The sequence below is a fragment of the Podarcis melisellensis genome (genome assembly GCF_964234715.1).
Source record: "Podarcis melisellensis genome assembly, chromosome: 7".
Classification (NCBI taxonomy): domain Eukaryota; kingdom Metazoa; phylum Chordata; class Lepidosauria; order Squamata; family Lacertidae; genus Podarcis; species Podarcis melisellensis.
In genome coordinates this window covers 8,638,108-8,665,793 of record NC_138539.1, presented here as the reverse complement: position 1 = coordinate 8,665,793, position 27,686 = coordinate 8,638,108, and the positions used below count along the sequence as shown (strand labels likewise).

The 27,686-nt window shown below is 43.8% G+C and overlaps 1 protein-coding gene across 6 annotated transcripts in view; it reads left to right on the top strand.

The window, feature by feature from the left end:
• The window catches only part of LOC309374045 (solute carrier family 2, facilitated glucose transporter member 5-like), a 42,795-nt gene extending 18,564 nt beyond the window's left edge, over positions 1 to 24,231 (top strand). For 2 of the 6 annotated variants that reach the window (XM_081918841.1, XM_081918840.1), the window contains exons 2-13: positions 7,708 to 7,939; positions 9,242 to 9,337; positions 10,181 to 10,332; positions 12,384 to 12,508; positions 13,663 to 13,815; positions 13,908 to 14,033; positions 15,398 to 15,585; positions 18,324 to 18,434; positions 20,795 to 20,896; positions 21,411 to 21,486; positions 21,610 to 21,737; positions 23,989 to 24,231. In XM_081918841.1, coding sequence (XP_081774967.1) covers positions 7,742 to 7,939; positions 9,242 to 9,337; positions 10,181 to 10,332; positions 12,384 to 12,508; positions 13,663 to 13,815; positions 13,908 to 14,033; positions 15,398 to 15,585; positions 18,324 to 18,434; positions 20,795 to 20,896; positions 21,411 to 21,486; positions 21,610 to 21,737; positions 23,989 to 24,162 — 1,629 coding nt within the window. In that variant the 5' untranslated portion in view covers positions 7,708 to 7,741 and the 3' untranslated portion in view covers positions 24,163 to 24,231. Of the gene's footprint in view, positions 1 to 1,130; positions 1,233 to 1,746; positions 1,823 to 1,945; positions 2,074 to 4,180; positions 4,408 to 5,278; positions 5,419 to 6,667; positions 6,797 to 7,707; positions 7,940 to 9,241; positions 9,338 to 10,180; positions 10,333 to 12,383; positions 12,509 to 13,662; positions 13,816 to 13,907; positions 14,034 to 15,397; positions 15,586 to 18,323; positions 18,435 to 20,794; positions 20,897 to 21,410; positions 21,487 to 21,609; positions 21,738 to 23,988 lie in introns of those variants that run through there. The other 4 variants (XM_081918839.1, XM_081918838.1, XM_081918842.1 and 1 more) reach the window with 4 other exon arrangements.
• Positions 24,232 to 27,686: the final 3,455 nt, after the last annotated feature.

Sequence of the window (27,686 nt, the reverse complement as noted above, 5' to 3'; positions counted from 1 at the left end):
AACACTACAAACTACAAACGATAAACAACATTATACAGCATTATTTCGACATGAAAACACAACTATCCTGTCTTAGATGCCTACAGAAAACTTTTTTTTATTGTTTCAGAAAGTCTGCTTTATTTGAAAATTTTGTTGATTTTATCTGTGCTCTGTTGATCATTATTTTATATTTTAAATGTACACCATTTAGATATTTTAATTTTGATTAAGAATAATAATGTAAATTAAATTAAATTAAATACTACAGTGATTTCACTTGTGGACTTGATGAGAATTGCTCATAAAAAATGTTCTCCAAGGCAGGATTGTCCTGAGAAGTGTAGGAATAAAATACAACTGGTCCTTCTATGTACTTGGAGTTTTCCTCTGTTCCTTTTGTCTACTATAGTTTTGCCCCTTGCTCCTGGTTTTGTGGTCAGTTTCTACCAGAGTCCAACCCACACCACATAACACCACTGGCTTTTAAAATTTTATTAGCACTTTTATCCCACCCTTCTTCCAAGGAGCATGGGGCATTCTCATTTTATACTCCAAAGAATTGCGTCTAACACTACTTACTACACACCTCATCTGCTCTCATAATAGGAACATTGAAAGATTCTTGTTGGAGACTCTAGATGAGAAAAAGGCCCATCTAGTCCAGAATCCTGTTCTCAGAGGGTGTGAAGTTATGTTGAAAAATATCCCCCAAATGTATAATTAGGTTACACAGTGGTACCTTCGGTTACAGACGTGTCAGGTTACAGACTCCGCTACAACAGAAATAGTACCTTGGGTTAAGAACTTTGATTCAGGATGAGAACAGAAATTGTGCGGCGGCAGCGGGAGGCCCCATTAGCTAAAGTGGTACCTCAGGTTAAGAACGGACCTCCAGAATGAATTAAGTTCTTAACCAGAGGTACCACTGTACAGCATTAGCTTGCTTACACTGACACTATCAATGAACTCTTAAAAGGTTAGTTAGTCAGGACTTATCTTTTAAGAAGCCACACTGATATATTCATCCATATGCTTCCTAATATTAGCTTTAATAATGTTTTGTACCAGTTTTACAGGAACCAATATAAGCTAACTTATGTTGCATTGTACGTTCCTATATCTCCTTTCCTCCTCTTTATATTCTCTAGATGTGTATTGCTGATTCTAAGGGACATAGGTATCTGCTTCTGATTGGCTTTGCGATGTGCAGCATTGTCTGTGTCCTGTTAACCATGGCCCTGGAAATAGAGGTTTGTAATTGAGAGTTGAGAATCACCAAATGGGCTGTCATTTAGCCCCATTCTTGCTCCCCCTATACTCCGTGCTATGTAATAGCAACAAAGTTAATGTGGAAGTTGGCTGTATATGCTGATGGGTACATCTGTAGAAGGAGACTTGAGAGAAAAGTTACTTCGGTTTATACAATTCATTTGGATTTTGTGCAAAGGCTTGGAGGGAATGGCTGAGAATGGACATAGTCTCCCATCTGTGAAAGTCCTCTGGATGTTGCAAGAGAACTCAGAGGGACGGAGATCTTGGTGTTCTGTCTCACCTGCTGTTTTCAATTGGCCAGCAATTCTAGCCAGAGTGGTTGCCGTCCCATTGATGTTAGAGTCCAACTCCCATCAGGCCTAACTAACATGGAAAGTGGTGAGGGATGATGTGAACTGTAGTCTAGCAACATTGACTACCCCAGCACTAGATAAGGGGCACCTGTCAATATCACATGTACATAACTGAAATGCAACCTACTTTCTCTAACAGGACACCATCAACGAGATGGCGTATGTCAGCCTATTTTTAGTCCAAGTATTTGTCATAGCACACTCCATTGGGCCAGGTAATTGCTCACATTGTGTACTCATCTCCTTAAATGATATGCAAGATATTAATTGGATAGAGGAATATTTGAGTTCTATGGTGAAACGGTGATCCATGTCACGAACCCTTTCTTTCCACCAAGGTCCAATTCCAAATGTAATTGTGGTGGCAATGTTCCTTCAGTCGTCACGGGCCTCAGCCTTTGTGATTGCGGGATTTGTGCAGTGGTTCTCACACTTTCTTATGATGATGGTGTTCCTTCAGATTGTGGTGAGTGATATTGATAGTCAGTTTGATGCAGGGAGCAAGGTTTGCATCAGTGAGCTACATCCATCTCTGTTCCTCACCATTATCCACCCACCCAGCCCTCGGGTAAAACCCAAGATATGAAGCCATAACCTCAGATGCATGGATTTGTCAGCATTCTTGTCTTGTGCTTTGTTCAATGTGAATGTTAAGGCATCTTGAAGATGTGCATATTTTCTAATAAAGTTCAAACAATCTGAACAATATTCAAATGCCCAGTTGGCCATGAAAACCACTGCTTAGCCTTGAGCAGATTGCTCTTGCTTTCAGGAAAGGAGCCATAGTTTTGTATGCAGGAAGTCCCAGACCTGATCTCTGGTATCTCCTGGAAAAGACCTCTGTCTAAGGACCTGCTGCCAGGCAGTGTACTGGACTGGTTGGACAAGTTGTCTGACTCTGTACAAAGCAGTTTCATGTGTTCATCTTTGTCTGCTACCAGGTGGTCTGGGCCTTAACCAGGAACTGCTTTAGCCAAAGGGTCAGAGCTACTGTAGACCTTATGTGCTCAAGCCCACTACAGATATGGAAGGGAATAAGGAGTATGTAACTTCAGCTTCTGTCAATGGCATAGCGTGGGTTGCTGGTGCCCAGGACAGGGCAAATGTTGCAACTCCCTGAACTGGGCAGTTGTCAGTCTCTTTGCTGGCCAGTATCAAATCAAGGGATCTAATCAATCTCTCCTTGCAAAGTAGTCCCAACTTGGGAGTAGAGATAAGGCAGAGAAATGCAAAGCCAAGAGAACCGCTGTGTTGCCTTGCCCTCCTGTCCTTGGAAAAAGGTGTTCTGGGCAAGAAACGTGGCTCCTAATTGCTTTTCCCCCTTCCTCTTCCTCCCTCCCTCCTTGGTGGGCTCACTAAAACCGCCCTCCCCCTCTCCTTCTCAGTCAGCCCAGGGGTGGGGCATGTGGGGGTATCCCTTCACCAGCCGTGAGGAGAAGAAGACGCTGCTGCCGCTGCGCCCCATAACCCCAGCCTGGGTGTGGCTTGCCTCCCCGCAGCTCCCGCCTTGAGGTGGGAGCCTGTTGTGGCAGCGCCTGGTTGCTCTCCTTCAGAAATTTGTCTCCAGGACCATGCACCACCTGTCCCCACACTATGCCACTGGCTGCTGGGATTGGTAGAATGTGTGAAGCCTCTGAGTTTACTACTCTACATAAGAAATCTTCCAGCCTACTGCACACATCTCAGTCCTCTACTTCCAGTAGTTGAGTGGGTTGCAGGATACACACTTCTTATATCATCAGACCTTGTGCTTGTGTACCCTAAGCTCAAAATAACAGCTGCTGTTGGAGGAAGTAGCAATATACAGTCATCACTTGGTTTCCCCACTCTCTATCAGTAGTGAGGCAAGCAAGCTGAACACTGCTGCTATGATCCATCTTACCTGTAGAAGGGCTCTTTTTGTAGAGCATGAAGAAGTAGCCAGCAGTTCACCACTGAAAACTCCTCTGGTCAAACTAAAGGGTTTGGGGATGGCTGTTTGCTGAATGTAGTGGAGAAGACCATCCTTGAGGAGGTGCTCAATCTCAGGTATAGGTGAGATGATCACATTTAACAGTGGTCCTGATAGCTCCTCCAAGCAAGACAGGAGCAGCATTTTGGACGGTGGCATGGGCAGGGGCTCGTGGTTCCCCCTTGCAATATCCTCCAGCTTATCCTATGCCAGAAACTCAGACTGAGGATAGAGAATCAGAAGGAGCCTCAATGAAGTGTCAGCAGAGCACCGTGTAGAACACGTGGTTCCCAACCTTTTTTTGGCCATGCCCCACCTAAGCATCTCTAAAATCCTGATGCTCCCCCCCCTTGACATATTACTCTTATTATTCTAAAAGTGACCTCATATTCACATGTTAAAATAGTTAATATCTATTCACTGTTAATAATTCATTCTAAAATTGCCCCCCCCCCTAAAATTCAAATTGCCTCCCTGTCGGGTGTGTGCCCCACGATGGGAACTACGAGACTAGAAGCACTTTGAGTTCCTGGGTGGGGGGAGGGTCCCAGAATGATATGTGTGTGAAATATGGATGAATACAATTCTCTATTATGCTCAAGTCTGTCCTTTTCATCTCCAGGTAAAACTCGGGACCTACAGCTTCCTTATGTTCTTGCCTTTCTGTGGAGGGCTGTTTTTTTTCCTCTTCAAGAATTTCCCAGAAACCAAGAATAGGACCTTTGTGGATATTAGAAGAATCATAGCAGTCCAGAAGCTTAGGAAGTCCAACCTTATGAAACTGACAGAAAAGTAGAAACTTGGGAAGCAACCCATGCAGTTTATTTATTAAATTGTGTTTAATAATGATTCAAGAGAGCACTTCTTGTTATCCTTCACTTGTCTTAGCCCAGTTGACATACTTATAATAGAAGTTTCCCTCCTGATTTGAAGGCACAGCCTTTATTTTAATGTTACCCCCCCCCCATTCAGGCTATTCTGTGAACGTAGGTAGATTTCAACAAAGCAGCAGATCTAAACCTCACTAGCTACCACCCTTCCAGGTCTTAGTAGCTGTTTGTGAACATTGTGTGAACAATATTCTGGGTGGTCTGAAGCACATACAGCTCTGGGACAGACTGCAGCTCAATGGCTGCAATTGCAGCTTGGGAATTTGAAAGAAGCTTTTCAAGTCTGATTGGAAACCAGTGAGAAGAGAGGGGGATATGCTTAATTCATACTGAAGAAGCCTTAAATCAGAGATGAGGAAACAAGTGACCTTCTAGATGTTATTAGACTGAAGGTCCATCATCCCGAGCCAGCAAGGCCAGTGGTCATGTATGATGGGAGTTGGGGTCCAAGAGGCTCCCCAATCTTGGCTTAACTGAGGCTAGACATATTCAGACTGCTTCTAAAGTGAAGCAGCTCTCTTCCTAAGCATTCTGAAGCAAATCAGCCTGATTTCAAAGCTTTCATCCTGCTTCAGAACTCTGAAGAGCAGTTAGAAGCAATTGTTGTTTCACCTTTGGCAGCAAAATATTTTGAGACGGTCCTGCCTGCTGTCATTGCTGAAAAGCCTTCCCCTTACTCTTGCATTGAAACAGAAACAGTCATTTTGCCACTATGCTATTCTTGCCTTCTCACACCAGTAATTAATCCACATTAAATGATTGTGAGAGTATGATTCTAAGCCAGTCTCCTTTGTACACAATGATTATACATCATCTTGGTTCTCAACTGTCAACTGTTTCTTCTAGAACCTTCCAACATCCTCCCCCAATTGGCTCCTGCAACACTGCTAAGAGTTCCATTTGGCTTATTTCAAAAGAATTTAGGGTGTGGCTCATTTATCCTTCAACTTGCCGGTAATAGAAAACGACTGTAAGTTTGAGTGCTTTTTGCCTGCTCACCCTCAAAGATTTCTATCAAAACTCCCCTGGCCACCTCCTCATCCTGACCCTTCCAGGGAGGAAGAAGAGGAAGACAGTATAGATTTACAACAGGGGTTTGGGGGAGGTCGCAGCTCGGAGGCAGATGAGGGGAAAAGCTGCGAAATCATAGGAGAACTGGAACACCACCCAGCTGACACATTGTCTTTAGAAAGCATCCCAGACCCTCTATCTCCCAGAACCTGGCGAGTCTTAAAAGTAGGAGAGCAAAGAGCTCAAAGACAGAGGGCACGTAGCAGCACCTTTATGATGAGAATGACAAATGAGGAAGTGGTAGGGTGGTGGAGATCCATTCAGGACAACCCTATTATCCAAGAGGCTGGGTTCTATAGCCTCTCTCTGTGAAGATTGAAATAAAAAAGGACGGTAAGAAATGTTTCCTTGTCTTTATACTTTCCTGGACTACCAGCTGGGAGCTGCGGACAGCATCCTGACAGTGTAGCTTCATTATTTATGGGGGACTTTGGGTGGAAGCTATTTAAACCTACCGTGCCCACTTTCTGAACACTTTGCATTCTGGAGCATTTATTGGTGTTTCCTGTTTTTGTCCCCTCCCCCCCCAGCAGACAGAGGAGTGTGTCTGCCATGGATTTGGCGTGGTTTCTATGTCCCACCCCTTTCATTTCCACTTGGTATTTTGGACTTGCCATTTGTTAATTTGGGGTTTTCTAGGATATTTAAAATTTCTACAATGCCATACCCTTCAACAGGCTGGATCTCAAAACTTGGGTGTGCATTTTCCCAGGCATGCTCCTACATGAGTCACGTGACTAGTTTGAGATCATGGAGCCCCAAAGATATGCTTTTTTCAGGGCCGTACTCTTGCAGCACAACATGGCACCCAGAAACTCATGTTTTGGGGCACTGCACAAGATCACAGCCCCATTTTTATTGGGGTGAGATCCCAGCGCCAAAAATGGCTGCCATGCTCTTGCACGAAAAAATGGGATGTGCTGGTGGGACAAGTGTGGAAAGAATAGTGTAGTCCCAGAAGTCATGGGGAAAACATGAAAAGCAGCTGACACACACAGAGAGATGATGAAAGACCACAGAAAGTTTGGAGTCTTTGCATAGCCTCAATAATGAAAAAGACAGCTAGTGGAAAAAACCTGAAGCTAAGAGGTCTGGGATTAAGAGTGCAAAGCACCAGCTACAAGTTGAATCTTGACTTGATGTTTCAGTTTATTCAGCTGCAGCTGAGGCCTCAACCAATAAGGTTGCCCTAGATGCACCTGTTTCTGATGTGATACTGGTGGATACGGCACTGGAGACCCAACAGGACCTCACTGTGGCTGTGAACCCTAGTCCAGGTGAGTACACAACCTAAGCAACTACACATTAGTGACCTGGTTGACCGCCATCACCCTGACCAGAAGTGGGGAACAGTCAGTATAGGTCTTATGCAATACCACAAGGATTCTCCAGTTGATGAGTGGGAAATAAGAAACAATAGTGCTCCCTTTAGAGGCTACTTGTAAGTAGGTTTGGAGGAATGGCACAGGTATGGCTGCCACGTGAACTGAGGTAGAAGACAATTCATTTGACCTTGATCCTTCAGCAGCTATTAATGAGGATATCATCCCATTTGGTGAGTTGTTCACTTCTTTGAGAATACATACCCAAGCTAAGAAGAAAATGATGTAGAGAAGAGAATGCATAAAGGTCTTTCTTCACCCAGGCCTTTGGCTAATTAAACAATCTACTGATGTAATCAAGAACACTGGCAATAGCAGCACATGAACTCTCTACAGGTTCGGGCTTTGTTTAAATGTTCAAATAATCAGTGTTCAAGGACCAAAGCAATTCCTTCCCATAATATTTCAACTAACAAAAGATGTGGTGATGGTCACTGGGGTAGTGTCAAATCAGTGTGGGAGACCCCGATAACCACCCTCCTAGGCATGTCCAAAAATGTAGGCTTCTTCATTGTCCTAAATTTCCCTTCCACTGTACTACTGGTGGCGACCCTTAGATTAGAGGACCTTTTGAGAGAGGATGCGGGGATTAAGGAGCTCATGGAGGAGGCCAGGTCTTTCAGTGACTGCTAGCCCTAATGCCTAAATGGAACAACTTCAGAGGCTGTAGAGCAGGGACATGTTGCAAGACACAAAAGAAAACAAAAACACAGGCAGTCACACCTCCATGCCTTGATTGTAACCTGCTGGTCTGATCCTCTTCTGTACTTATGTTCTGTCAACAGCACACTCTTATTCTCTAACAGGTCAGCCATTTCCCCCGACTCTCAAAAAGAAACCATGAAGAAAACGCAGGTGGCATCCAAAGCACCCAGAACACCCAAAGCACCCGCTGCACCCGGTTCACCCAGGAAACCCAGTGCACCCAGTAAACCCAGTAAACCAAGTAAACCAAGTGCACTCAATGAACCCAGTGATCCCAGTGATCCCAGTGAACTCAGTACACCCATTGCACCCATTGCAGCAACCAGTCATGAGGTGAGCTTGAAGAATCTGTGGAATCCACTGAGTTTATAAAAACTGAAAACCCATGTTGTTATGTCATTGTTTCCCAAGGTTCAGACAGGGATGTAAACCAGTTGTACAATATAGCATGCAGTACTTTGGGTGGCATTCAGACTTCCGGAGCAATCCAAACCCAAGCAGAGTAGCAGTAGGGCAAGATGAAGCTGCCTAGTTCCTCCATCAATGCTGGTTGGATCAGAAGGCTAGGGGAAGGAAAAAGCCTGCTCTGTGTCACCCCACCCTGGAGATAACCTGGCATTTGGGCATAGATCAGGCCAGATGCCATCAAGTGACAGCAGTAGGGCCAGCATGGGATTCAGTGGATGCTGAACTATCTCATCCCCTCCTCACCTATACTAAGCAAGGATCCCATCAATTTTGCTTTCACCTGACCACAGTGAATGGAACGGAAAGCTGTGCAGCAGCAGGGCAAGGCTTGCAGAGAGCCTTTATGGGGTGTGGGGGTGGAGGGAGATGTGAGCTCCACCTGTTTCTCCACCACGGAGGACCATGGAGGGTTGAGTTGCAGGCTTACTCATGCTTAGAGTAAGATGGGTAGACTGCAAGTATAACCAAACCTGGATTCAATTTACTATATTTAAAAGTTTATGACCATCTGCAAATATCAAGGATGGACAGCAGATCATATGCCTCAATGACACATGATTGGTGCTTTCTTTTGTCCTTTTGTCCTTTTTTCATTTTTTGTTTTGTTTTGTTTAATAAGGAACTTGTCAGGGGAATGCCCTTCCCACAGAGAGTCCCCTTTTAGGCAGCAAGTTAATATCTTCTTCCGGGCTCTTAAATTTAAAATCAAACAAGCCTGTCTATTTGAACTACAGTCAATTCCCTATCATGGTTTTAGGGTGCAGTTAAGTTGACTTTAAGTTGTTTGGTTTGCTCTGACTTTTGGATGCTTTTACCTTGCATTTGTGCTGTTTACCACTGGTAAGCACTTTTTACCGTAAAGGTAAAGGTACCCCTGACCATTAATAACCATCACGACTAGCAGGAGATGGTGTGGCAATGATGATCATGTTCAGCTGGAGTAGCCAAAGTATGCAAATGTTGCCATTATAAAATAATGTCTTAAAGTTTCACTCTATCTTTCAGTCTACAAACGTTTTAGTGATAACTGTAGTTAATCAAGAGTTATTTAATATAAGTATTCTGCCCTGTACATTCTCATTATGTTTCTTCTTCTTCTTCTTCTTCTTCTTCTTCTTCTTCTTCTTCTTCTTCTTCTTCTTCTTCTTCTTCTTCTTCTTTCTGCAGGATGTCCCAATGAGGCTTATATGGATTTCAATGGCTGCCTGCTTAATTACTGTACAATATGGATACAATATGTGGTTACTCTACACCCCTTTTGTGGTAAGATAGCCCTGCGTAGCATGTGGTTTCTTAAAGCAGGGGTTATTGTAGGCCTGGGAAACCTTTTCTCTGTTGAGCACCACATTCCTTCTGGGATAAATTGATGGGGATCATAGGCTGGCACTGGTGTAGCCAGATCCCAAACTAGGTAGGACACTGCTGCAAATCTCTCTCTCTCTCTCTCTCTCTCTCTCTCTCTCTCTCTCTCTCTCTCTCTCTCTCTCACACACACACACACACACACACACACACAGAGAGAGAGAGAGAGAGAGAGACTCATAGCAATTTCCTTCTTAAGTTTATCAAGAAGAAAGGAGAGAGGATAGTTATAGTCAATTTCCTAATGCATCCTGCTTTAGAAGCCAGTATATGACAAGTTACTGCTGAGTAAACAAATGTAGAGTGCTCCTTGCTCTTTGAGTCTGGATACTTAAAAAGGCAAATATTTGCCTATTTTCACTGGTGAAAGTGTGGACAAAACTTTTATGACATTCAATATGCTGTGGCAGGTAAGTCCCACCCCCACATAATTGATCACAAGATGCAGTGCACACACACTGTTTGAATGGCAATGCCTATTAACTTGGGGAGGGGGTTCTGACCCCCTCAAATAGTCTATGGGAGGAGGGAAAGGGACCTCAGCCCCAAGCAGTTGACCCCTATGCCTCCTAGCTCTCAATGTGAGCGGGAGAGACATGCACACGCTTTCTCTGGGCATCCCAGAATTACCTACAGATCCTTGGCCATCACTCAGTTGGTCCCAGGCTTTCACGTTCTGTTGCCACATGATCTCATGCCACATGCACAGTCCTAATCTCAAGCATTTATTGTGCTTCTCCTTAGCTCCTGCATGACTTGTTCAACATAACAACCTATGAAGAGATGGAAGATCCAGGTTCTCAGATGTACATTGTGGCTATCACCCTTGCTTTATTTCCACTTGGAGCCATTTTTGGGTCCATTCCTGTTGGTTATCTGGCCAATAGATTTGGCAGGTATCGGGATAAATTTGTAACTGGTGAATGACATGCCGTAGGATGGTGGGGAAGGGGAACAGATAGGTGCTGCTGATCTGCATGCCCCCAGTAACAGCTAATCAAATATGCAATATCATCACTTTAGCTGGATGGGATGTTAGGAAAGGACAAAGACACATCAAGAAGGGGTGTGTGGCAGGGAGAGACACAGTGAGATCCATTTAGGTCCATGGAATCATACCTGAAAACCTTTGTCAGCTGCTAAAGCTTTGTTTGAAGGTAGTCAGAACATGCCTACCAATTGCAAGATAATCCCACAAATGCGGTTTTGATCAATTTGGTTCTTAAGACATCATCTAACACACACCAGCAGATTTTCTAATATACAGCTGTGAAAGAAGCCAGAAGTTAGTGGTAGAACACATGTTTACATCCAGAAGATCCTATCTTCTGTCATCAGCACCCCTCGATTAAGAGATCTTACATAGCATGGCAGCAGGTTGCTAGGTCTGTTGGAAATGTGTGAGCAATGCCTCCTGAAATTTATTAAGGTAAAGAAAGTGTGTGAGTAATTTCACAGTGCTTGGAAGTAGAGGTTTCAAGGCCTTCTGTAGGTCTTTGTTTCCGCACATTACTAGCAAACCCAAGCTCCAACTACCGCATAATCACACAATTGCGCTCATTTCACATGCTAGCAAGGTTATGCTTAAAATTCTACAAGGCAGGCTTAAGCAGTATGTGGACCGAGAACTCCCAGAAGTGCAAGCTGGATTTCACAGGGGTAGAGGAACCAGAGACCAAACTGCAAACATGCGCTGGATTATGGAGAAAGCTAGAGAGTTCCAGAAAAACATCTACTTCTACTTCATTGACTATGCAAAAGCCTTTGACTGTGTCGACCACAGCAAACTATGGCAAGTTCTTAAAGAAATGGGAGTGCCTGATCACCTCATCTGTCTCCTGAGAAATCTCTGTGTGGGACAAGAAGCTACAGTTAGAACTGGATATGAAACAACTGATTGGTTTAAAATTGGGAAAGGAGTATACACTACTGTATATTGTCTCCCTGTTTATTTAACTTATATGCAGAATTCATCATGTGGAAGGCTGGGCTGGATGAATCCCAAGCCGGAATTAAGATTGTTGGGAGAAATATCAAGAACCTCAGATATGCAGATGACACAACTTTGATGGCAGAAAGTGAGGAGGAATTAAAGAACCTCCTAATGAGGTTGAAAGAGTAGAGCGCAAAATATGGACTGAAGCTCAACATTAAAAAAACTAAGATAATTTGGTCCCATCACCTTCTGGCAAATAGAAGGGGAAGAAATGGAGACAGTGAGAGATTTTACTTTCTTGGGGTCCATGATCACTGCAGATGGTAACAGCAGTCACGAAATTGAAAGACACCTGCTTTTGGGGAGAAAAGCAATGATAAATCTAGACAGCATCTTAAAAAGCAGAGACATCACCTTGCCGACAAATGTCCGTTTAGTTAAAGCTATGGTTTTCTCAGTAGTGATGTATGGAAGTGAGAGCTGGACCATAAAGAAGGCTGATCGCCGAAGAATTGATGCTATTGAATTATGGTGTTGAGGGAGACTCTTGAGAGTCCCATGGACTGCAAGAAGATGAAACCTTTCCATTCTTAAGGAAATCAGCCCTGAGTGCTCACTAGAAGGACAGATCCTGAAGCTGAGGGTCCAATACTTTGGCCACCTCATGAGAAGACTCCTTGGAAAAGACCCTGATGTTGGGAAAGATGGAGGGCACAAGGAGAAGGGGACGACAGAGGGCGAGATGTTTGGACAGTGTTCTCGAAGCTTTCAACATGAGTTTGACCAAACTGTGGGAGGCAGTGGAAGATAGGAGTGCCTGGCGTGCTTTGGTCCATGGGGTCACAAAGAGTGGGACACGACTAAACAACACTAGCAAACCCAGAACAAATTATCTATAAAGGGATTAGGAGATTCCTGTATTTCTATAGCTCCTCTCCCCCCTTTGCTGCTTTGATGGTATCATATATTGACATCTTCCCACCTCACTGAACCCTTTCACTGTCTTTTCAGGAGAGGTGCTGTGAAGATAACTACCTTTTTGAGTCTGATCCCTCCTGTCCTATTGGCTGTTGGTAATAAAGTAAATGTCTATGAATTCACAATTGCTGTACGTTTCTACACTGGGTTATGCACAGGTGAGTCAAGGTCCCAGGTTTAGTAGTTTGGCATAGAGTTCATCTTGTTAGTCTGTGCTGAGCAGAGACACTAAGCAATAGTTTGTTTTCACAACAGAGGGAGGGTGGGCTGCCAAAGAACCAAGTAAAGCAGTGTCAGTGTGTCTCATTTCCACACACATCTCCCTAATTCACTTTGGAAACCAGTGTTGTGGCTCAGATAGGTCACCAAGGATGGAGTAACTGGTAGAGGTGGCATTGAAATTTTATAGGACTGTGAGTTGGAAAATGGATTTTTGAAAAATACGAAAAGAGGAATCGCTGTGCAGAATTATTATTATTTAAATATAAAGTATGTTTTATCCCAAGGCCTTGGGTTAATTAGCATACTAATTATTGTACCAGAGTACATACCATCATGGGTGTTGTTTGACCATAGTTTCCATCTGTCCCAGCCAATAGCTATTCCATCACTAATAGTTAGAGATTACATGAATTGTAGTCCACTACCATCAAATCCTGAAGGTGAGACTCCAATATTTGGCCTCCTCATGAGCAGAGAAGACTCCCTGGAAAGGACCCTGATGTTGGGAAAGATGGAGGGCACAAGGAGAAGGGGACGACAGAGGATGAGATGGTTGGATAGTGTTCTTGAAGCTACCAGCATGAGTTTGACCAAACTGCAGGAGGCAGTGGAAGACAGGAGTGCCTGGTGTGCTCTGGTCCATGGGGTCACGAAGAGTCGGACACGACTAAACGACTAAACAACAACAAACCATCAGTTTGGCTAGTATTACCAACAGTATTACCGTAGTTTGAATTAAATGATTTAATGTCATTTCTCAGAGATATACGGGCTCTGGGCAGGTTCCAACAAAAGAACATTCCAAAGTTGAGAGGCAGCTACTGAGAACACCTGTCCATACTCGCTTGTGGTGGGCTGGTTTGGTTCAGAGCTACAACTGGGTGGTGTTACCATATCTATGGTGTGTGATGTCATGCCTCCATATAGTTCCACTTAACGGTCGGTGACATTTTGCAGAATTCTACAAAAGAACACCATAGAGACATGAGATATTACTTGCACATCCTACTGGAGCCTCAGGACTGTTCATACATGTTTGTACATGTCGCATGCTCAATGTGATTTATCTGTTTATTTATCAACTAAATAGGACTAATCTCCGTTGTTGTTCCTCTGTATCTTGGAGAGATCGCCCCTGGAAGCGTGAGGGGAGCTATCGTCATGATGTCCCAGCTATTTTATTCTTTAGGCCTCTTTATGGGTCAGCTAATTGTTGCTAAAGACAACTTTAAAATACGAGGAGGTAATTAAGATAAATTAATCCTTTTGCTTATACGAGATCAGACACATGGCCACAGTTTCTCCACATTGTCGTCATTCTATCTTCTTGCACAGGTTATGTGATTGTGATGGGCATTTCTGGGGTCATGCCAATTTTTCAGATCATATTACTACCCTTCTTTCCTGAAAGTCCGAGGTATCTGCTCATTCAGAGGAAGAATGCAGAGAGTGCAAGGGAAGGTACGATACTCTGAACTTTATTGAGATTTCTGGGTGTGAGCATCATACATAGCCATGAGAACCCATCTGGCTGAAGAGACATCACCCACCATTGGCCAGAATAATGAAATCTCCCCATTCTAGCATTTTGAAATAATTGCTTGTATTCCTGTGTTATTAATATAGAACCAACCACATCCATTTCATTACAATGTGCACGCATATGAAATATTAGTGTAAATGGTTATACACATGTTTATGGCCACTGGGTTTCCAATGGCTCCTAGTAATGATGGCGATACATTACCTCTACTAGAGGCTGTTGTTTTGTTTTAGTTTTTATAGTCCTGCCGTTCAGTAGGTGGTTGATGTTTGGAAAATATACAATAAAGCTGCAATGAGACAACTAATTCATAAAATGTATCTAAAACACCAATAAAAATATTTAAGTAGGAACTGAGTAAAATACTGTTTCAATCAGCAATGTCACTGCCCACCCCCAGCCCCACTGCAAAAAAAGTCTAGACAAGGAAATGGTGTCCGCATGATGGGCAGGTTTGGTATATACTGAACAATTAGCCTGAAAACGTGCAAAGATGCCAGCGTAAAACAGTTTCATGTGATATTTTCTGAGGAACTCATACACAGTCCCCCAGTGGAAGTGGTAGATAACTTTATAGGCAATTTTCCTGTAATGCAGTTTCATAGAATTGTAAAATTGGAAGTGAGCATGAGAATCATCTAGTCCAACCACCTGCAATGACAGAATAGTACCCCAATTTTTTTAACGGTGCAAGAATTATAGTGCAAACCTCCTGCATTTTTTTTAAGCTAATGGAGTTGCAAGCAGATTTTTTTTTCCGGGAAGCAATTGACATGGAAATGAATGCTAACCTTCTGCTAGATATCCAGAAGAGACCTTTAAGTTATGGGAAGGGTAACATAAATTGTGGAAATTATCAGGTAAATAAATGCCAGGAAGTGGAATAAAGTACTGTCTGAATGCAGCCAAACATGCACAATGATTGCTGACTCCTACCCACTACTGCCTATTGGGTTCCCCCACTCTCCAAGTTTTAGTTTCATTTGTATGTGACTTCCATTTTCTGGGGGGGAAAACTCCTTTTTTTGCTTTGAATAGCTTCCTTAACTCCGTTCATTCACCACAGCGGTATCCCCTTGGCCCTGTTAGATATTATTACCAATCAGAGTTGCATATTCTAGCTGAACATTTATGCTGACCATTTTAAATAACTTCCAGACATTCTAAAGAGATTTGACCCTCTGGACTTCCCCTTTCTCGCTTCCTTCTTAACAATATCCTCATTCTTCTGAGACTCTTATTCTACTGAATTCAAATCCTTTCTGCCTCTTTTCCCATGCAGAACTGAAGGTGCTGAGAGGCAAGGATGATGTGGAGAATGAAATGAACGAACTCCGTCAGGAGGACCTCTTTGAGAAAGCAGAAAAGAACATGACTGCTGCTAAACTTCTATCATCCCCAAACCTGAGAACGCAGGTCATCACCATAGTTGTCTTGACAGGTGGTGCACAGCTTGACGGCATTGGTGCGGTAAGCAAAGCATTGTCCCCCTTAAAAAAAAAGTTTGGAGGTGGAGCCAGATAATTGAGGGCTTGTTGGGTTTAAAGGCTGTGGCATCAATTATCACTGCTTGTCTTTAGACACAGCCAAAGTATTTCTACTCAGGGAACTACTCTATGGGTTTTGTTGAGAGTTCAGTGGCCATCAGTCATAGCCAGGAGCTGCTGTCCAATAGCACCTGGAGAACCACAAGTTCTCCATCCATGCACAAGTTATAGTCAGACACTACGGGAAATACGGCATTGTCTGGGAGTAAATGTTTGACAGCTACAGAACACTAAGATCAGTTGGGCTTAATTTGAATCATGCAGTGGAAAAGATTGATACTGGGCTTGGACTTGCCAATCAGAAGGTTGGCGGTTCGAATCCACACAACGGGGTGAGCTCCCATTGCTCGGTCCAGGCTCCTGTAAACTTAGTAGTTCCAGAGCATGCCCCAAAGTGCAAATAGATGAATAGGTACCGCTCCGGCGGGAAGGTGAACGGCATTTCCGTGCGCTGCTCTGGCGTTGGTGTTTCCACTGTGCCAGTAGTGGCTTAGTGATGCTGACCACATGTCCCAGAAAAACTGTTTGCGGACAAACACCGGCTCCCCTGTAAAGTGAGATGAGCGCCGGAACCCCAGAGTCGTCTGCGACTGGACTTAACTGTCAGAGGTCCTTTTCCTTTACCTTCTTCTGAAATGTTGAATGCACTACATTATTTGTGTGCCAAGACCCCATGACCTTAATCAGACAAGACAAAAGCTTATGGTTTTATGGGATCAAATAGGCCACAACTTTTATCAGTTACCGATGTGAGTGGTTTGGCATAGGCATTGAGTAAAGCCAAACTGTATCAGATTATATCACGCCAGCCTGCCTGCTGGGAATGCACCTAAGGAGAAACCACCTATGACCTACATCAAATGGGGGTACCCTCCCAAGGGTTCCCCATTTGAGGAGTGGTATGACCCTATTCCCTGTCTGGGCTTCAAACAGTAAACACTCCCCCTGGATCCCTTTAACAGGATGCCTTTAACCAACGAAGGGCAGGTAGAGGCTACAATTTCCCCTCCAGCCAAGACCCAGGTTTACCCAAAGGTCTCAGTACCATTTACAGTTGGGGCTGAGAAACAGTTAAACCCTTAAAGGTATCTACCATTCAGTGTAAGCCGTTGCTGTTGTTTAGTCGTTTAGTCGTGTCCGACTCTTCGTGATCCCATGGACCAGAGCACGCCAGGCACTCCTGTCTTCCACTGCCTCCCAAACTCATGTTGGTAGCTTTGAGAACACTGTCCAACCATTTCATCCTCTGTTGTCCCCTTCTCCCTGTGCCCTCAATCTTTCCGAACATCAGGGTCTTTTTCAGGGAGTCTTTTCTTCTCATGAGGTGGCCAAAGTATTGGAGCCTCAGCTTCAGGATCTGTGAGCAATCAGGGCTGATTTCCTTAAGCATTGATGTGTTTGATCTTCTTGCAGTCCATGGGACTCTCAAGAGTCTCCTCCAGCACCTTAATTCAAAAGCATATATTCTTCGGCGATCAGCCTTATTTATGGTCCAGCTCTGTGCTAAATAGACCGAGAGCTGTATATGACAATTTTCTATGATTGAGAATCATGCAAATTCTATTTACTTATTTATTAAATTTCTATAGCACTTTATATTTTTAATAAAAACCTCAAAGCGGTGTACAGCATATTAAATCAATAAAACAATAGCCGGGCGATGTTCTTCCGGCCTCATGAGGAGCCTCTTTTATAGGGCTGGGTGAGTGTGGGCCTCGCCCCCTAGGCCAGGTGGAAAGGGCCTTGCAGGGAGCGGCCTCCACACCTCACAGTCAGGCGATGTTCCTCCGGTCTCATAAGGAGCCTCTTTTATAGGGCTGGCCATCCAACCTCTGCTTAAAAACCTCCAAGGATTCATTACATTACATTACATTACATTGTCAAACAGCTCTTACTCAGTTACTGGTGCCCGCCCTGTGGAACACTCTCCCATTAGATGTCAAGGAAATAAACAACTATCTGACTTTTAGAAGACATCTGATGGCACTCCTGTTTAGGAGGATGTTTGATGTTTTATTCTGTTTTTAATCTGTAGGGAGTGGCTGGGGAAACCCAGCCGGATGAGCAGGATATAAATAATAAATTGTCGTTGTTGTTGTTGTTGTCAGAAAGTTCTTCCTGATATTTACAGTAGTTGGAATCTCCTTTCTTGTAACTTGAAGCCATTGGTTCGAGTCCTACCCCCCCCCCCCCGAGAAGGAGAAAAGAAGCTTGTTCCAAGTGACAGCCCTTGAGATATTTGAAGATAGCTATCATATCTTCTCTCAGTCTAATCTTATTCTGGCTAAACATATCCAACCCCTTCAACCATTCACAATAAGGCTTGGTTTCCAGACCCTTGATCATCTTGGTCGCCCTCCTCTGCACACATTCCAGCTTGTAATATCCTTATTAAATTGTGATTCCCAAAACTTGACACATTACTCCAGAAACTCAGCTAGATTGGTAAAGAAATATCATTTTGTATGTGTTGTATGTGCATTATAACACGGTGAGACCAGATGGCACTGTGGAGTTCCGTTTTTGCCAAAGTGATTTCTCATATAATGTTCACCACGTGTTTTCCTGAAATGCTTCTTTGATGTGTCTGGATCCAGCCAAGGTGTGGTGTGACCAAGGTTGACCAAGATTAGAATATTGATTATTCTTTTCTGATTTCAGGTGCACTATTATGTAGATATAATCTGCGTGGCTGCAGGGGCAGATGAGAAGATGTTGCGGTGGCTTCGTATGGTCACAATTATTATTGGCTTAATTTCACTCTTGATCGCGGTAAGCCTTTTCCACTTCTTTGTCTCTTTCCTTCTGAATCTTGAAACTCACTGTTCTTCAAAGGAAAGAAATTTAAGTGTCACAATCTCCCCACCCTCACAACACAGCCCCATGAAAAATAAACATTTTTTTAATGATAGCATTATGAGAGTTCTCTGACCATTCTTTGTAAGAGAACCATAGTTATTTACACACAGTACCTGTATTCTAGGGACGCAGGTGGCGCTGTGGGTTAAAGCCTCAGCGCCTAGGACTTGCCGATTGAAAGGTCGGCGGTTCGAATCCCTGCGGCGGGGTGCGCTCCCGCTGCTCGGTCCCAGCGCCTGCCAACCTAGCAGTTCAAAAGCACCTCTGGGTGCAAGTAGATAAATAGGGACCGCTTACCAGCGGGAAGGTAAATGGCGTTTCGGTGTGCAGCTCTGGCTCGCCAGAGCAGCGATGTCACGCTGGCCACGTGACCCGGAAGTGTCTCCGGACAGCGCTGGCCCCTGGCCTCTTAAGTGAGATGGGCGCACAACCCCAGAGTCTGTCAAGACTGGCCCATACGGGCAGGGGTACCTTTACCTTTACCTTTACCTACCTGTATTCTAGTTTGTATTGGAAGGCATCTAAAGGGGTAAAAAACTCAGTTTGAACATTTGTTTGTTTGTTTGTTTTTGCATCAAAAATAATTATAAGATAAAAAGTATCCAGACAATTGAATTTCAAATCTAGACTAACTATAGGGAGAAGCCCCTACTGCAGAAGTACCAAAGTTCTCAAAATTCCCTTAAGAAAGCCCAATTAAATTTAAATTGTCTGTGGTAAAGAAATACCCTATAAGCTGCAATTCTATACAACAGGGGAAACCAATCTGTTGTTCTTCAGATACTGCGACTTACTACTTATTACTTAATTTATTTATTACTGACTTACTAAACTTTCTCTACACCTTTTCCTCATCCTGCTGGCTGGAGCTGATGGGAGTCCTTAAGATTTAGAGAGTACCATGTTGGCTAAATGTGCAAACTCAAAGGCACACCATGCTTCAATAGCTGTTGTTTATATGTGGATTCCTCCATAGTGAAGGGTATCTTCATTCAGATATGACCGAGAACTATCATTCCTTAGGGACACATATTTTTAGCAGAATGCTGGTATCATCAGTCAACATCACACATGGCAGTAGCACAGTTTGAAATCATTTACTACCACTACAACTATAAACAACATTATACAGCATTACTTTAGCAGAAAACACAGCTATCCTGTGTTAGATGGCTACAGAAAACTTTTTATTATTATTTCAGAAAGTCTACTTGCTTTGAAAATTTTGCTGACTTTATCTGTGCTCTATTGATCATTGTTTTATATAGTCATACCTTGGGTTACAGATTCTTCAGGTTGCATTTTTTCGGGTTGCAGACAGCCAAAACCCAGAAGTACCTTAACAGGTTTCGGCAGAGGCGCATGTGCAGAGGCGCCAAATTGCAACCCGTGCATTCGCAGATGTGCCGCTGTGGGTTGCGGACACTGCGTGCTGTGAACGTGCATCCCGCACGGATCACGTTTGCAATCCGAGCGTCCACTGTATTTTTAATGCACACCATTTAGTTATTTTATTTTTGATTAAGAAGCTTATATGTTATAGAAAATAATGTAAATTCCATTCAGTTCAATTCTACAGTGTTTTCACTTGTGCACTTTATGAGAATTGCTCATAAAAACATTTCCCAAGGGAGGATTGTCCTGAGAAATGTAGGCATAAATTACAATTGGTCCTTTTAAGTGCTTGGGGATTTCCTCTGTTCCTTTTGTCTACTATAGTTTTGCCCCTCGCTCCTGGTTTTATGGTCAGTTTCTACCAGAGCCCAACCCACCTCACATAACACCACTGGCTTTTAAAATTTCATTAGCACTTTTATCCCACCCTTCTTCCAAGGAGCATGGGGCATTCTCATTTTATACTCCAAAGAATTGCGTCTAACACTACTTACTACACACCTCATTTGCTCTCATAATGGTCTCTCTCACACTTCATATGGACATTGAAAGAGTCTTGTTGGAGACTCTAGATGAGCCAAAGGCACATCTAGTCCAGAATCCTGTTCTCACAGGGTGTGAAGTTTTGTTGAAAAATATCCCCCAAATGCATAATTTGGTTAAACTGTGTTAGCTTGCTTACACTGACACTATCAATGAACTCTTAAAAGTTAAGTCAGGACTTGCTTTTGGAGAAGCCACACTGATATGTTCATCCATAAGCTTCCTTATATTAGCTTTAATAATGCTTTCCACCAGTTTTACAGGAACCAATATAAGCTAACTTATGTTGTATTGTATTTTCCTGGATCTCCTTTCCTCCTCTTGATATTCTCTAGATGTATCTCGCAGATTCTAAGGGACATAGGTATCTGCTTCTGACTGGCTTTTTGATGTGCAGCATCGTCTGTGTCCTGTTAACCATGGCCCTGGAAATGCAGGTTTGTAATTGAGAGTTGAGAATCACCAAATGGGCTGTCATTTAGCCCCATTCTTGCTCCCCCTATACTCTGTGCTATGTAATAGCAATAAAGTTAATGTGGAAGTTGGCTGTATATGCTGATGGGTACATCTGTAGAAGGAGACTTGAGAGAAAAGTTACTTTGGTTTATACAATTCATTTGGATTTTGTGCAAAGGCTTGGAGGGAATGGCTGAGAATGGACATAGTCTCCCATCTGTGAAAGTCATCTGGATGTTGCAAGAGAACTCAGAGAGATGGAGATCTTGGTGTTCTGTCTCACCTGCTGTTTTCAATTGGCCAGCAATTCTAGCCAGAGTGGTTGCCGTCCCATTGATGTTAGAGTCCAACTCCCATCAGGCCCAACTAACATGGAAAGTGGTGAGGGATGATGTGAACTGTAGTCTAGCAACATTGACTACCCCGGCACTAGATAAGGGGCACCTGTCAATATCACATGTACATAACTGAAATGCAACCTACTTTCACTAACAGGTCACCATCAACGAGATGGCGTATGTCAACATACTTTTAGTCCAAGTATTTGTCATAGCACACTCCGTTGGGCCAGGTAATTGCTCACATTATGTTCTGATCTCCTTAAATGATCTGCAAGAAATTAATTGGATAGAGGAATATTTGAGTTCTATGGTGAAACGGTGATCCATGTCACGAACCCTTTCTTTCCACCAAGGTCCACTTCCAAATGTAATTGTGGTGGCAATGTTCCTTCAGTCGTCACGGGCCTCAGCCTTTGTGATTGCGGGATTTGTGCAGTGGTTCACACACTTTCTTATGATGATGGTGTTCCTTCAGATCGTGGTGAGTGATATTGATAGTCAGCTTGATGCAAGCTGCAAAGTTTGCATCAATGAGTTTCATCCATCTCTGTACCTCACCATTATCCACCCACCCAGCCCTCAGGTAAAACCCAAGATATGAAGCCATAACCTCAGATGGATGGATTTGTCTGACTCTGTACAAAGCAGTTTCAGGTGTTAATCCTTCACTCCTTGGTGGGTGCACCAAAACCGCACTTCCCTCCTCCTTCTTGGTCAGCCTAGGGGTGGGACATGTGGAGACATCCCTTCAACAGCCATGAGGAGAAGGAGGCACTGCTGCTTCCCCCCAGAAACCCCAGCCTGAGTGTGGCTTGCCTCCCCGCAGCTGCAGCCTCGATGAGGGAGCCTGTTGTGGCAGTGCCTGGTTGCTCTCCCTCATAAATTTATGCCCAGGCCCATAACCCTATGCCCCCCACACTATGCCACCAGCTGCTGTGATTGATAGAATGTGTGAAGCCTTTGAGTTTATTACTCTGCATAAGAAAGTTTCCAGGTTACTGCACACATCTCAATCTTCTACTTCCAGTGGTTGAATGGGTTTAAGGATACTCACTTCTTATAGCATCAAACCTTGTGCTCATGTACCCTAAGCTCAAAATAATAACAGTAGTAGTAGTAGTAGTAGTAAATTTATACCCCACCTATCTGGCTGGGTTTCCACAGCCACTCTGGGTGGCTTCCAACAAATATTTAATATCCTTCAGATATTAAAAGCTTCCCTAAACAGGGCTGCCTTTAGATGTCTCCTAAAAGTCTGGTGGTTGTTTTTCCTCTTGACATCTAGTGGGAGGGTGTTCCACAGGGCGGGTGCCACTACCAAGAAGGCTCTCTGCCTGGTTCCCTGTAACTTCACCTCTCGCAGTGAGGGAACCGCCAGAAGGACCTCAGTGCCGGACCTCAGTGTCCAGGCAGAATGATGGAGGTGGAGACATTCCTTCAGGAATACTGGACTGAGGCCAATTAGGGCTTTAAAGGTCAGCACCAAACTTTGAATTGTGCTCAGAAACGTACTGGGAGCCAATGTAGGTCTTTCAAGACCGGTGTTATGTGGTCTTGGTGGCCACACCCAGTCACCAGTATAGCTGCCGCATTCTGGATTAGTGGTAGTTTCTGGGTCACCTTCAAAGGTAGCCCCATGTAAGCGCATTGCAGTAGTCCAAGTGGGAGATAACCAGAGCATGCACCACTCTGGTGAGACAGTCTGCGGGCAGATAGGGGCTCAGCCTGGGTACCAGATGGAGCTGGTAAACAGCTGCCCTGGACACAGAATTGACCTACACCTCCACGGACAACTGCGAGTCCAAAATGACTCCCAAGCTGCTCATCTGGTCCTTCAGGGGCACAGTTACCCCATTCAGGACCAAGGAGTTCTCCACACCTGCCCGCCTCTTGTCCCCCAAAACAGTCTTGTCAGGATTCAACCTCAATCTGTTAGAACAGCTACCATTGGAGGAAGTAGCAATATACAGACATCACTTGGCTTCCCCACTCTCTGAGGAGTCCAGCTCTAGCAGTAGTGAGACAAGCAAGCTGACCACTGCTACTACGATCCATCCTACCTGTAGAAGGGCTCTTTTTGTCGAGCATGAAGAAGTAGCCAGCAGTTCACCATTGAAAACTCCTCTGGTCAAAGCTAAATGGTGTGGGGATGGCTAAAAGTAGTGGAGAAGAACATCCCCGAGGAGGTGCTCAATCTCAGGTATAGGTGAGATGATCACATTTAACAGTGTCCCTGATAGCTCTTCCAAGCAAAGCAGGAGCAGCATTTTGGACGGTGGCATGGGCAGGGGCTCATGGTTCCCCCTGCAATATCCTCCAGCTTATCCTATGCCAGAAACTCAGATTAAGGATAGAGAATCAGAAGGAACAAGGTCTAGAACATGTGGTTCCCAACCTTTTTATTTTTACCATGCCCCACCCAAGTATCCCTAAAATCCTGATGCTCCCCTGCCCCTGTGATATATAATTCTTATTATTCAAAAAGCGAATTCCTATTCATGTGTTAAAATAGTTAATAACTATTCACTGTTAATAACTCATTCTTGAATTGCCAATCTTAAAAATAAAATTGTGGGGCATTGTGCCCCATGTTTGGAACCACGAGTCTAGAAGCACTGTGAGCTCCGGGGGGTGGGGGTAGGGAGGATCCCAGAATGATATGTGTGCGAAATATGGATGAATACAATTCTGTATTATGCTATTATGCTCAAGTCTGTCCTTTTCATCTCTAGACAAAAATCGGGACCTACAGCTTCCTTATGTTCTTGCCTTTCTGTGGAGGCCTGTTTATTTATATCTTCAAGAATTTCCCAGAAACCAAGAATAGGACCTTTGTGGATATTAGAAAAATCATAGCAGTCCAGAAGCTTAGGAAGACCAAACTTAAGAAACCGACAGAAAAGTAGAAACTTCAGAAGCAACCAATGCAGTTTATTTATTAAATTCTTTTTTAAATAATAACAATAATAATTCAAGAGAGCCCTTCTTGTTATCCTTCACTTGTCTTAGCCCAGTTGACATACTTATAATAGCAGTTTCCCTCCTGATTTGATGACACAGCCTTTATTTATATTATTTCCACCCCCCTCCCCATATTCAGGCTATTCTGTGAACATTGGTAGATTTCAACAAAGCAGCAGATCTAACTCTCACTAGCTACCACCCTTCCAGGTCTTAGTAGCTGTTTGTGAACATTGTGTGAACAATATTCTGGGTGGTCTGAAGCACATACAGCTCTGGGACAGACTGCAGCTCAATGGCTGCAATTGCAGCTTGGGAATTTGAAAGAAGCTTTTCAAGTCTGATTGGAAACCAGGGAGGAGAGAGGGGGGAGATGCTTAACTCATACTGAAGAAGCCTTAAATCATACATGAGGAAACAAGCAACCTTCTAGATGTTATTAGACTGAAGGTCCTTCATCCCGAGACAGCAAGGTCAATGGTCGTGTATGATGGGAGTTGGGGTCCAACAAGGCTCCCCAGTCTTGGCTTAGCTCAGGCTTCCCACATATACTAGGTGTGTACATCCACTTTGAATGAAGTCTCAATCTTGAGCTAAATCATCTTGCTTTGGGCATATTCAGACTGCTTCTAAAGTGAAGCCGCTCTCTTCAAAAGCATTCTGAAGCAAATCAGCCTGATTTCAAAGCTTTCATCCTGCTTCAGAGCTCTGAAGAGCAGTTAGAAGCAATTGTTGTTTCACCTCTGGTGGCAAAATATTTTGAGACGGTCCTGCCTGCTGTCATTGCTGAAAAGCCTGCCCTTTACTCTTGCATTGAAACAGAAACCACTGTTTCTTCTTCAGAGATGGAGAGTTCCCATTCCATTCCAGGGAAGAAATTAAGCACTAGAAAATGTAACATTTCAGAAGAACCCTTGATCAGGCATAAAACCTCTCCCCATATTTGCAAGAACTGTGCCTCTTTCCAAGAATTTTTGCCAGGAGGAACGCACTAATGAGTGTCAGGTGCTGTTCTGAATGCTGGGAATGATTTGTTGGAAATCACATTAAATACCAACATCCGTCTGCAGATGAGATCTGCGATGTCCTCGTTCCAATCCCGAGCAGATGGAGAAATGTAAACACTTGCCGCTTCCCCATAGATTTGCATATTTGCGTCCGAAATGTCTACCTGTATCTCCTACATTGTCCTTGCATTCAGGCGAAGTTGTAGTGAGAAGAGCGAGAGGCTATCCGGCAAAAAATATCAAGCTGATTCAGGATGCAGAAATATATCAAAAAGCTGATATTTATCTTCCTCCAGGTTGCAATCTGTTTCAAAATCACACACAGCATCTTTCTCTCTTTGATTCTGGTTTTCAAAAATCTATTTCACCCATTCCCCCACTCCTCCAAATGGAGAACTTAAAACCTATTAATGTTCAATTGATTCCGAAAGGGCTGTTTTGATGACACTTGGTGCAAACAGCAGTTACATATTCAGGTCTGACTTCTCCACATTATTTTGGGCTCCTGTAATACCTAGGTATATATGTATTTTCTTTTTCTGGCTTGATCAAAATTATTTATTATTTCATAACAGGTAGATAGTTAAGAGGTTAGGCAGCTTCAACGGAGGGCGCCTGGCACCCCCCAGAATTCGGCACCCGGGTGCCCCACACACCTTTCACCCCGAGTAAAGACAGCCTTGTTTATAGTCAGCATGACCTTATTTGGAAGAGCTAAGAGAACTCCTTCAAATCAGCTTCCCAGAAGGTATAACCCAAACAATCATGACCCTTCTGCCTGCTTCTCTCACACAGAGAAGCTGATGTTAGCTTCTAGAATCCTCTTGTATTAATCAGAATAAGAAAGATCTCCACACACCAGATCAATACTTTTATGCACTAAGAAATGAAAACTGACAATTTTGGGGTAAGAACATTACACTGGACTAGGACTTGGGTGACCCAGGTTCTGTTGACTCTGTAACTCGGAAATCCTGGGCTGGATACCAGAAGAGCCAGTGCAATTCCAAGCACAGCATGTTGGATGGACACTGGGAGACTGAGGTTTAAATGCCGTTTCACCCAGTGGCTTCTGACCATAGCTGGAAGTAAAAGCAAATGGAGTTGGGGGACACACAGGATCTCTGCTTCCAGATCCAACATGTCTGGGGGTATAAATGTGGGAGAACCTCCAAACCATTCTTATTTTCAGTTATGGGGAGTTTCCCCCCCTGCAGATTCATTCTGGATTGAACTCTGTGGTAGTCTGAATTGAATCTGAATGGGAACTCTACTTGGTTCCTTGATTCCGTGGGGAAAACTGTTGGTTTCTATTTCCCTCACTGAGCAGCAACTGCAGTCACAAGACATTGTTTTGCATTCCACAGTCAGAGTTACTGTTGGACTCCCACGGGAATGGGAGACTGGATGTGACGTTCACTGGTTTCCTGTTTTTCACTGTTCTCTCGGTGTTCTTTGTTTCCGAGAGGAGTTGCTTCTCTGCTCTCACAGAGGCAAGATGCACGTTTGTATTCTCTCAGCATAGAGTGTAAATAAAATTAAGAATGTAGCACATACTGCTTATCCTTCCGCTGTGTGTGACGACGCTCTGCTTGGGCTCAAGATAAGACGAGCCTGTATCAGCTTCAGCTTCAGATGGGCCGAAGCTGGTCAAATCTCACAAAAATGCCATTCACTGCCTCTGTTGTTTGTGAGGTGGACCTTCACTCAGTGGGAGAGCATGTGCCTTACATGCCAAAGTCCTGGATTTGATCCCAAGCAACTCCGGTTATAAAAGGACTGAGTAGGTGGTGATGAGAAAGTCCCTTGACGGAGACCCTGAAGAGCTGTTGCTGCTGCCAGGGAACATGGGAAGATGGACAAAATTGTCAGACCCGATACAAGGCAGTTTGCTACATGTACACAAGTAGTGGGGGTTATGGCTGGAAATTCTAAGGACCAGGATTCTACTTCCGAAATGTATGGTGTGTTGTGTACACATTTGACTGGACTCTTGTCTTATGATGCTCTTTTGGTCAAATGTCACCTTGGAGCCCTAAAACAGCCACCCTGCATCCTCTATCATAGGACCCTCACTTTCCCTTTCAAAAAAGAGTGCCCATTTGTGGGTATAGTTCAGAGTGCTTGAAACTGTTCCCTAGAGACAAACCACCACTTCAGAAGAGCTAACAGAGGAAAGATCAGGCCTCAAGGAAGTGTTGAAATCAGTTACTGTTAACACCCTTCAGATTAGAATCCTTATGCAACACAGGGGGGGGGGGGTTGTGTGTGGGTTTTTTCTTTGCAAAAATGTCTCTGGGTTGTTTCTTCTAACGTCTGTCCTTGTGGGTGGCTTCCTTTGGGACACTTTGTTCTTTGTCGCCCCCTCCCCTTCTCCCGAGCAAGCACTCTGCCAGCCAAACAGGGAGAGTTTGAATGACTTCATTGTGGCAGCACTCCAGGGACAGAAGAAGCTACACATG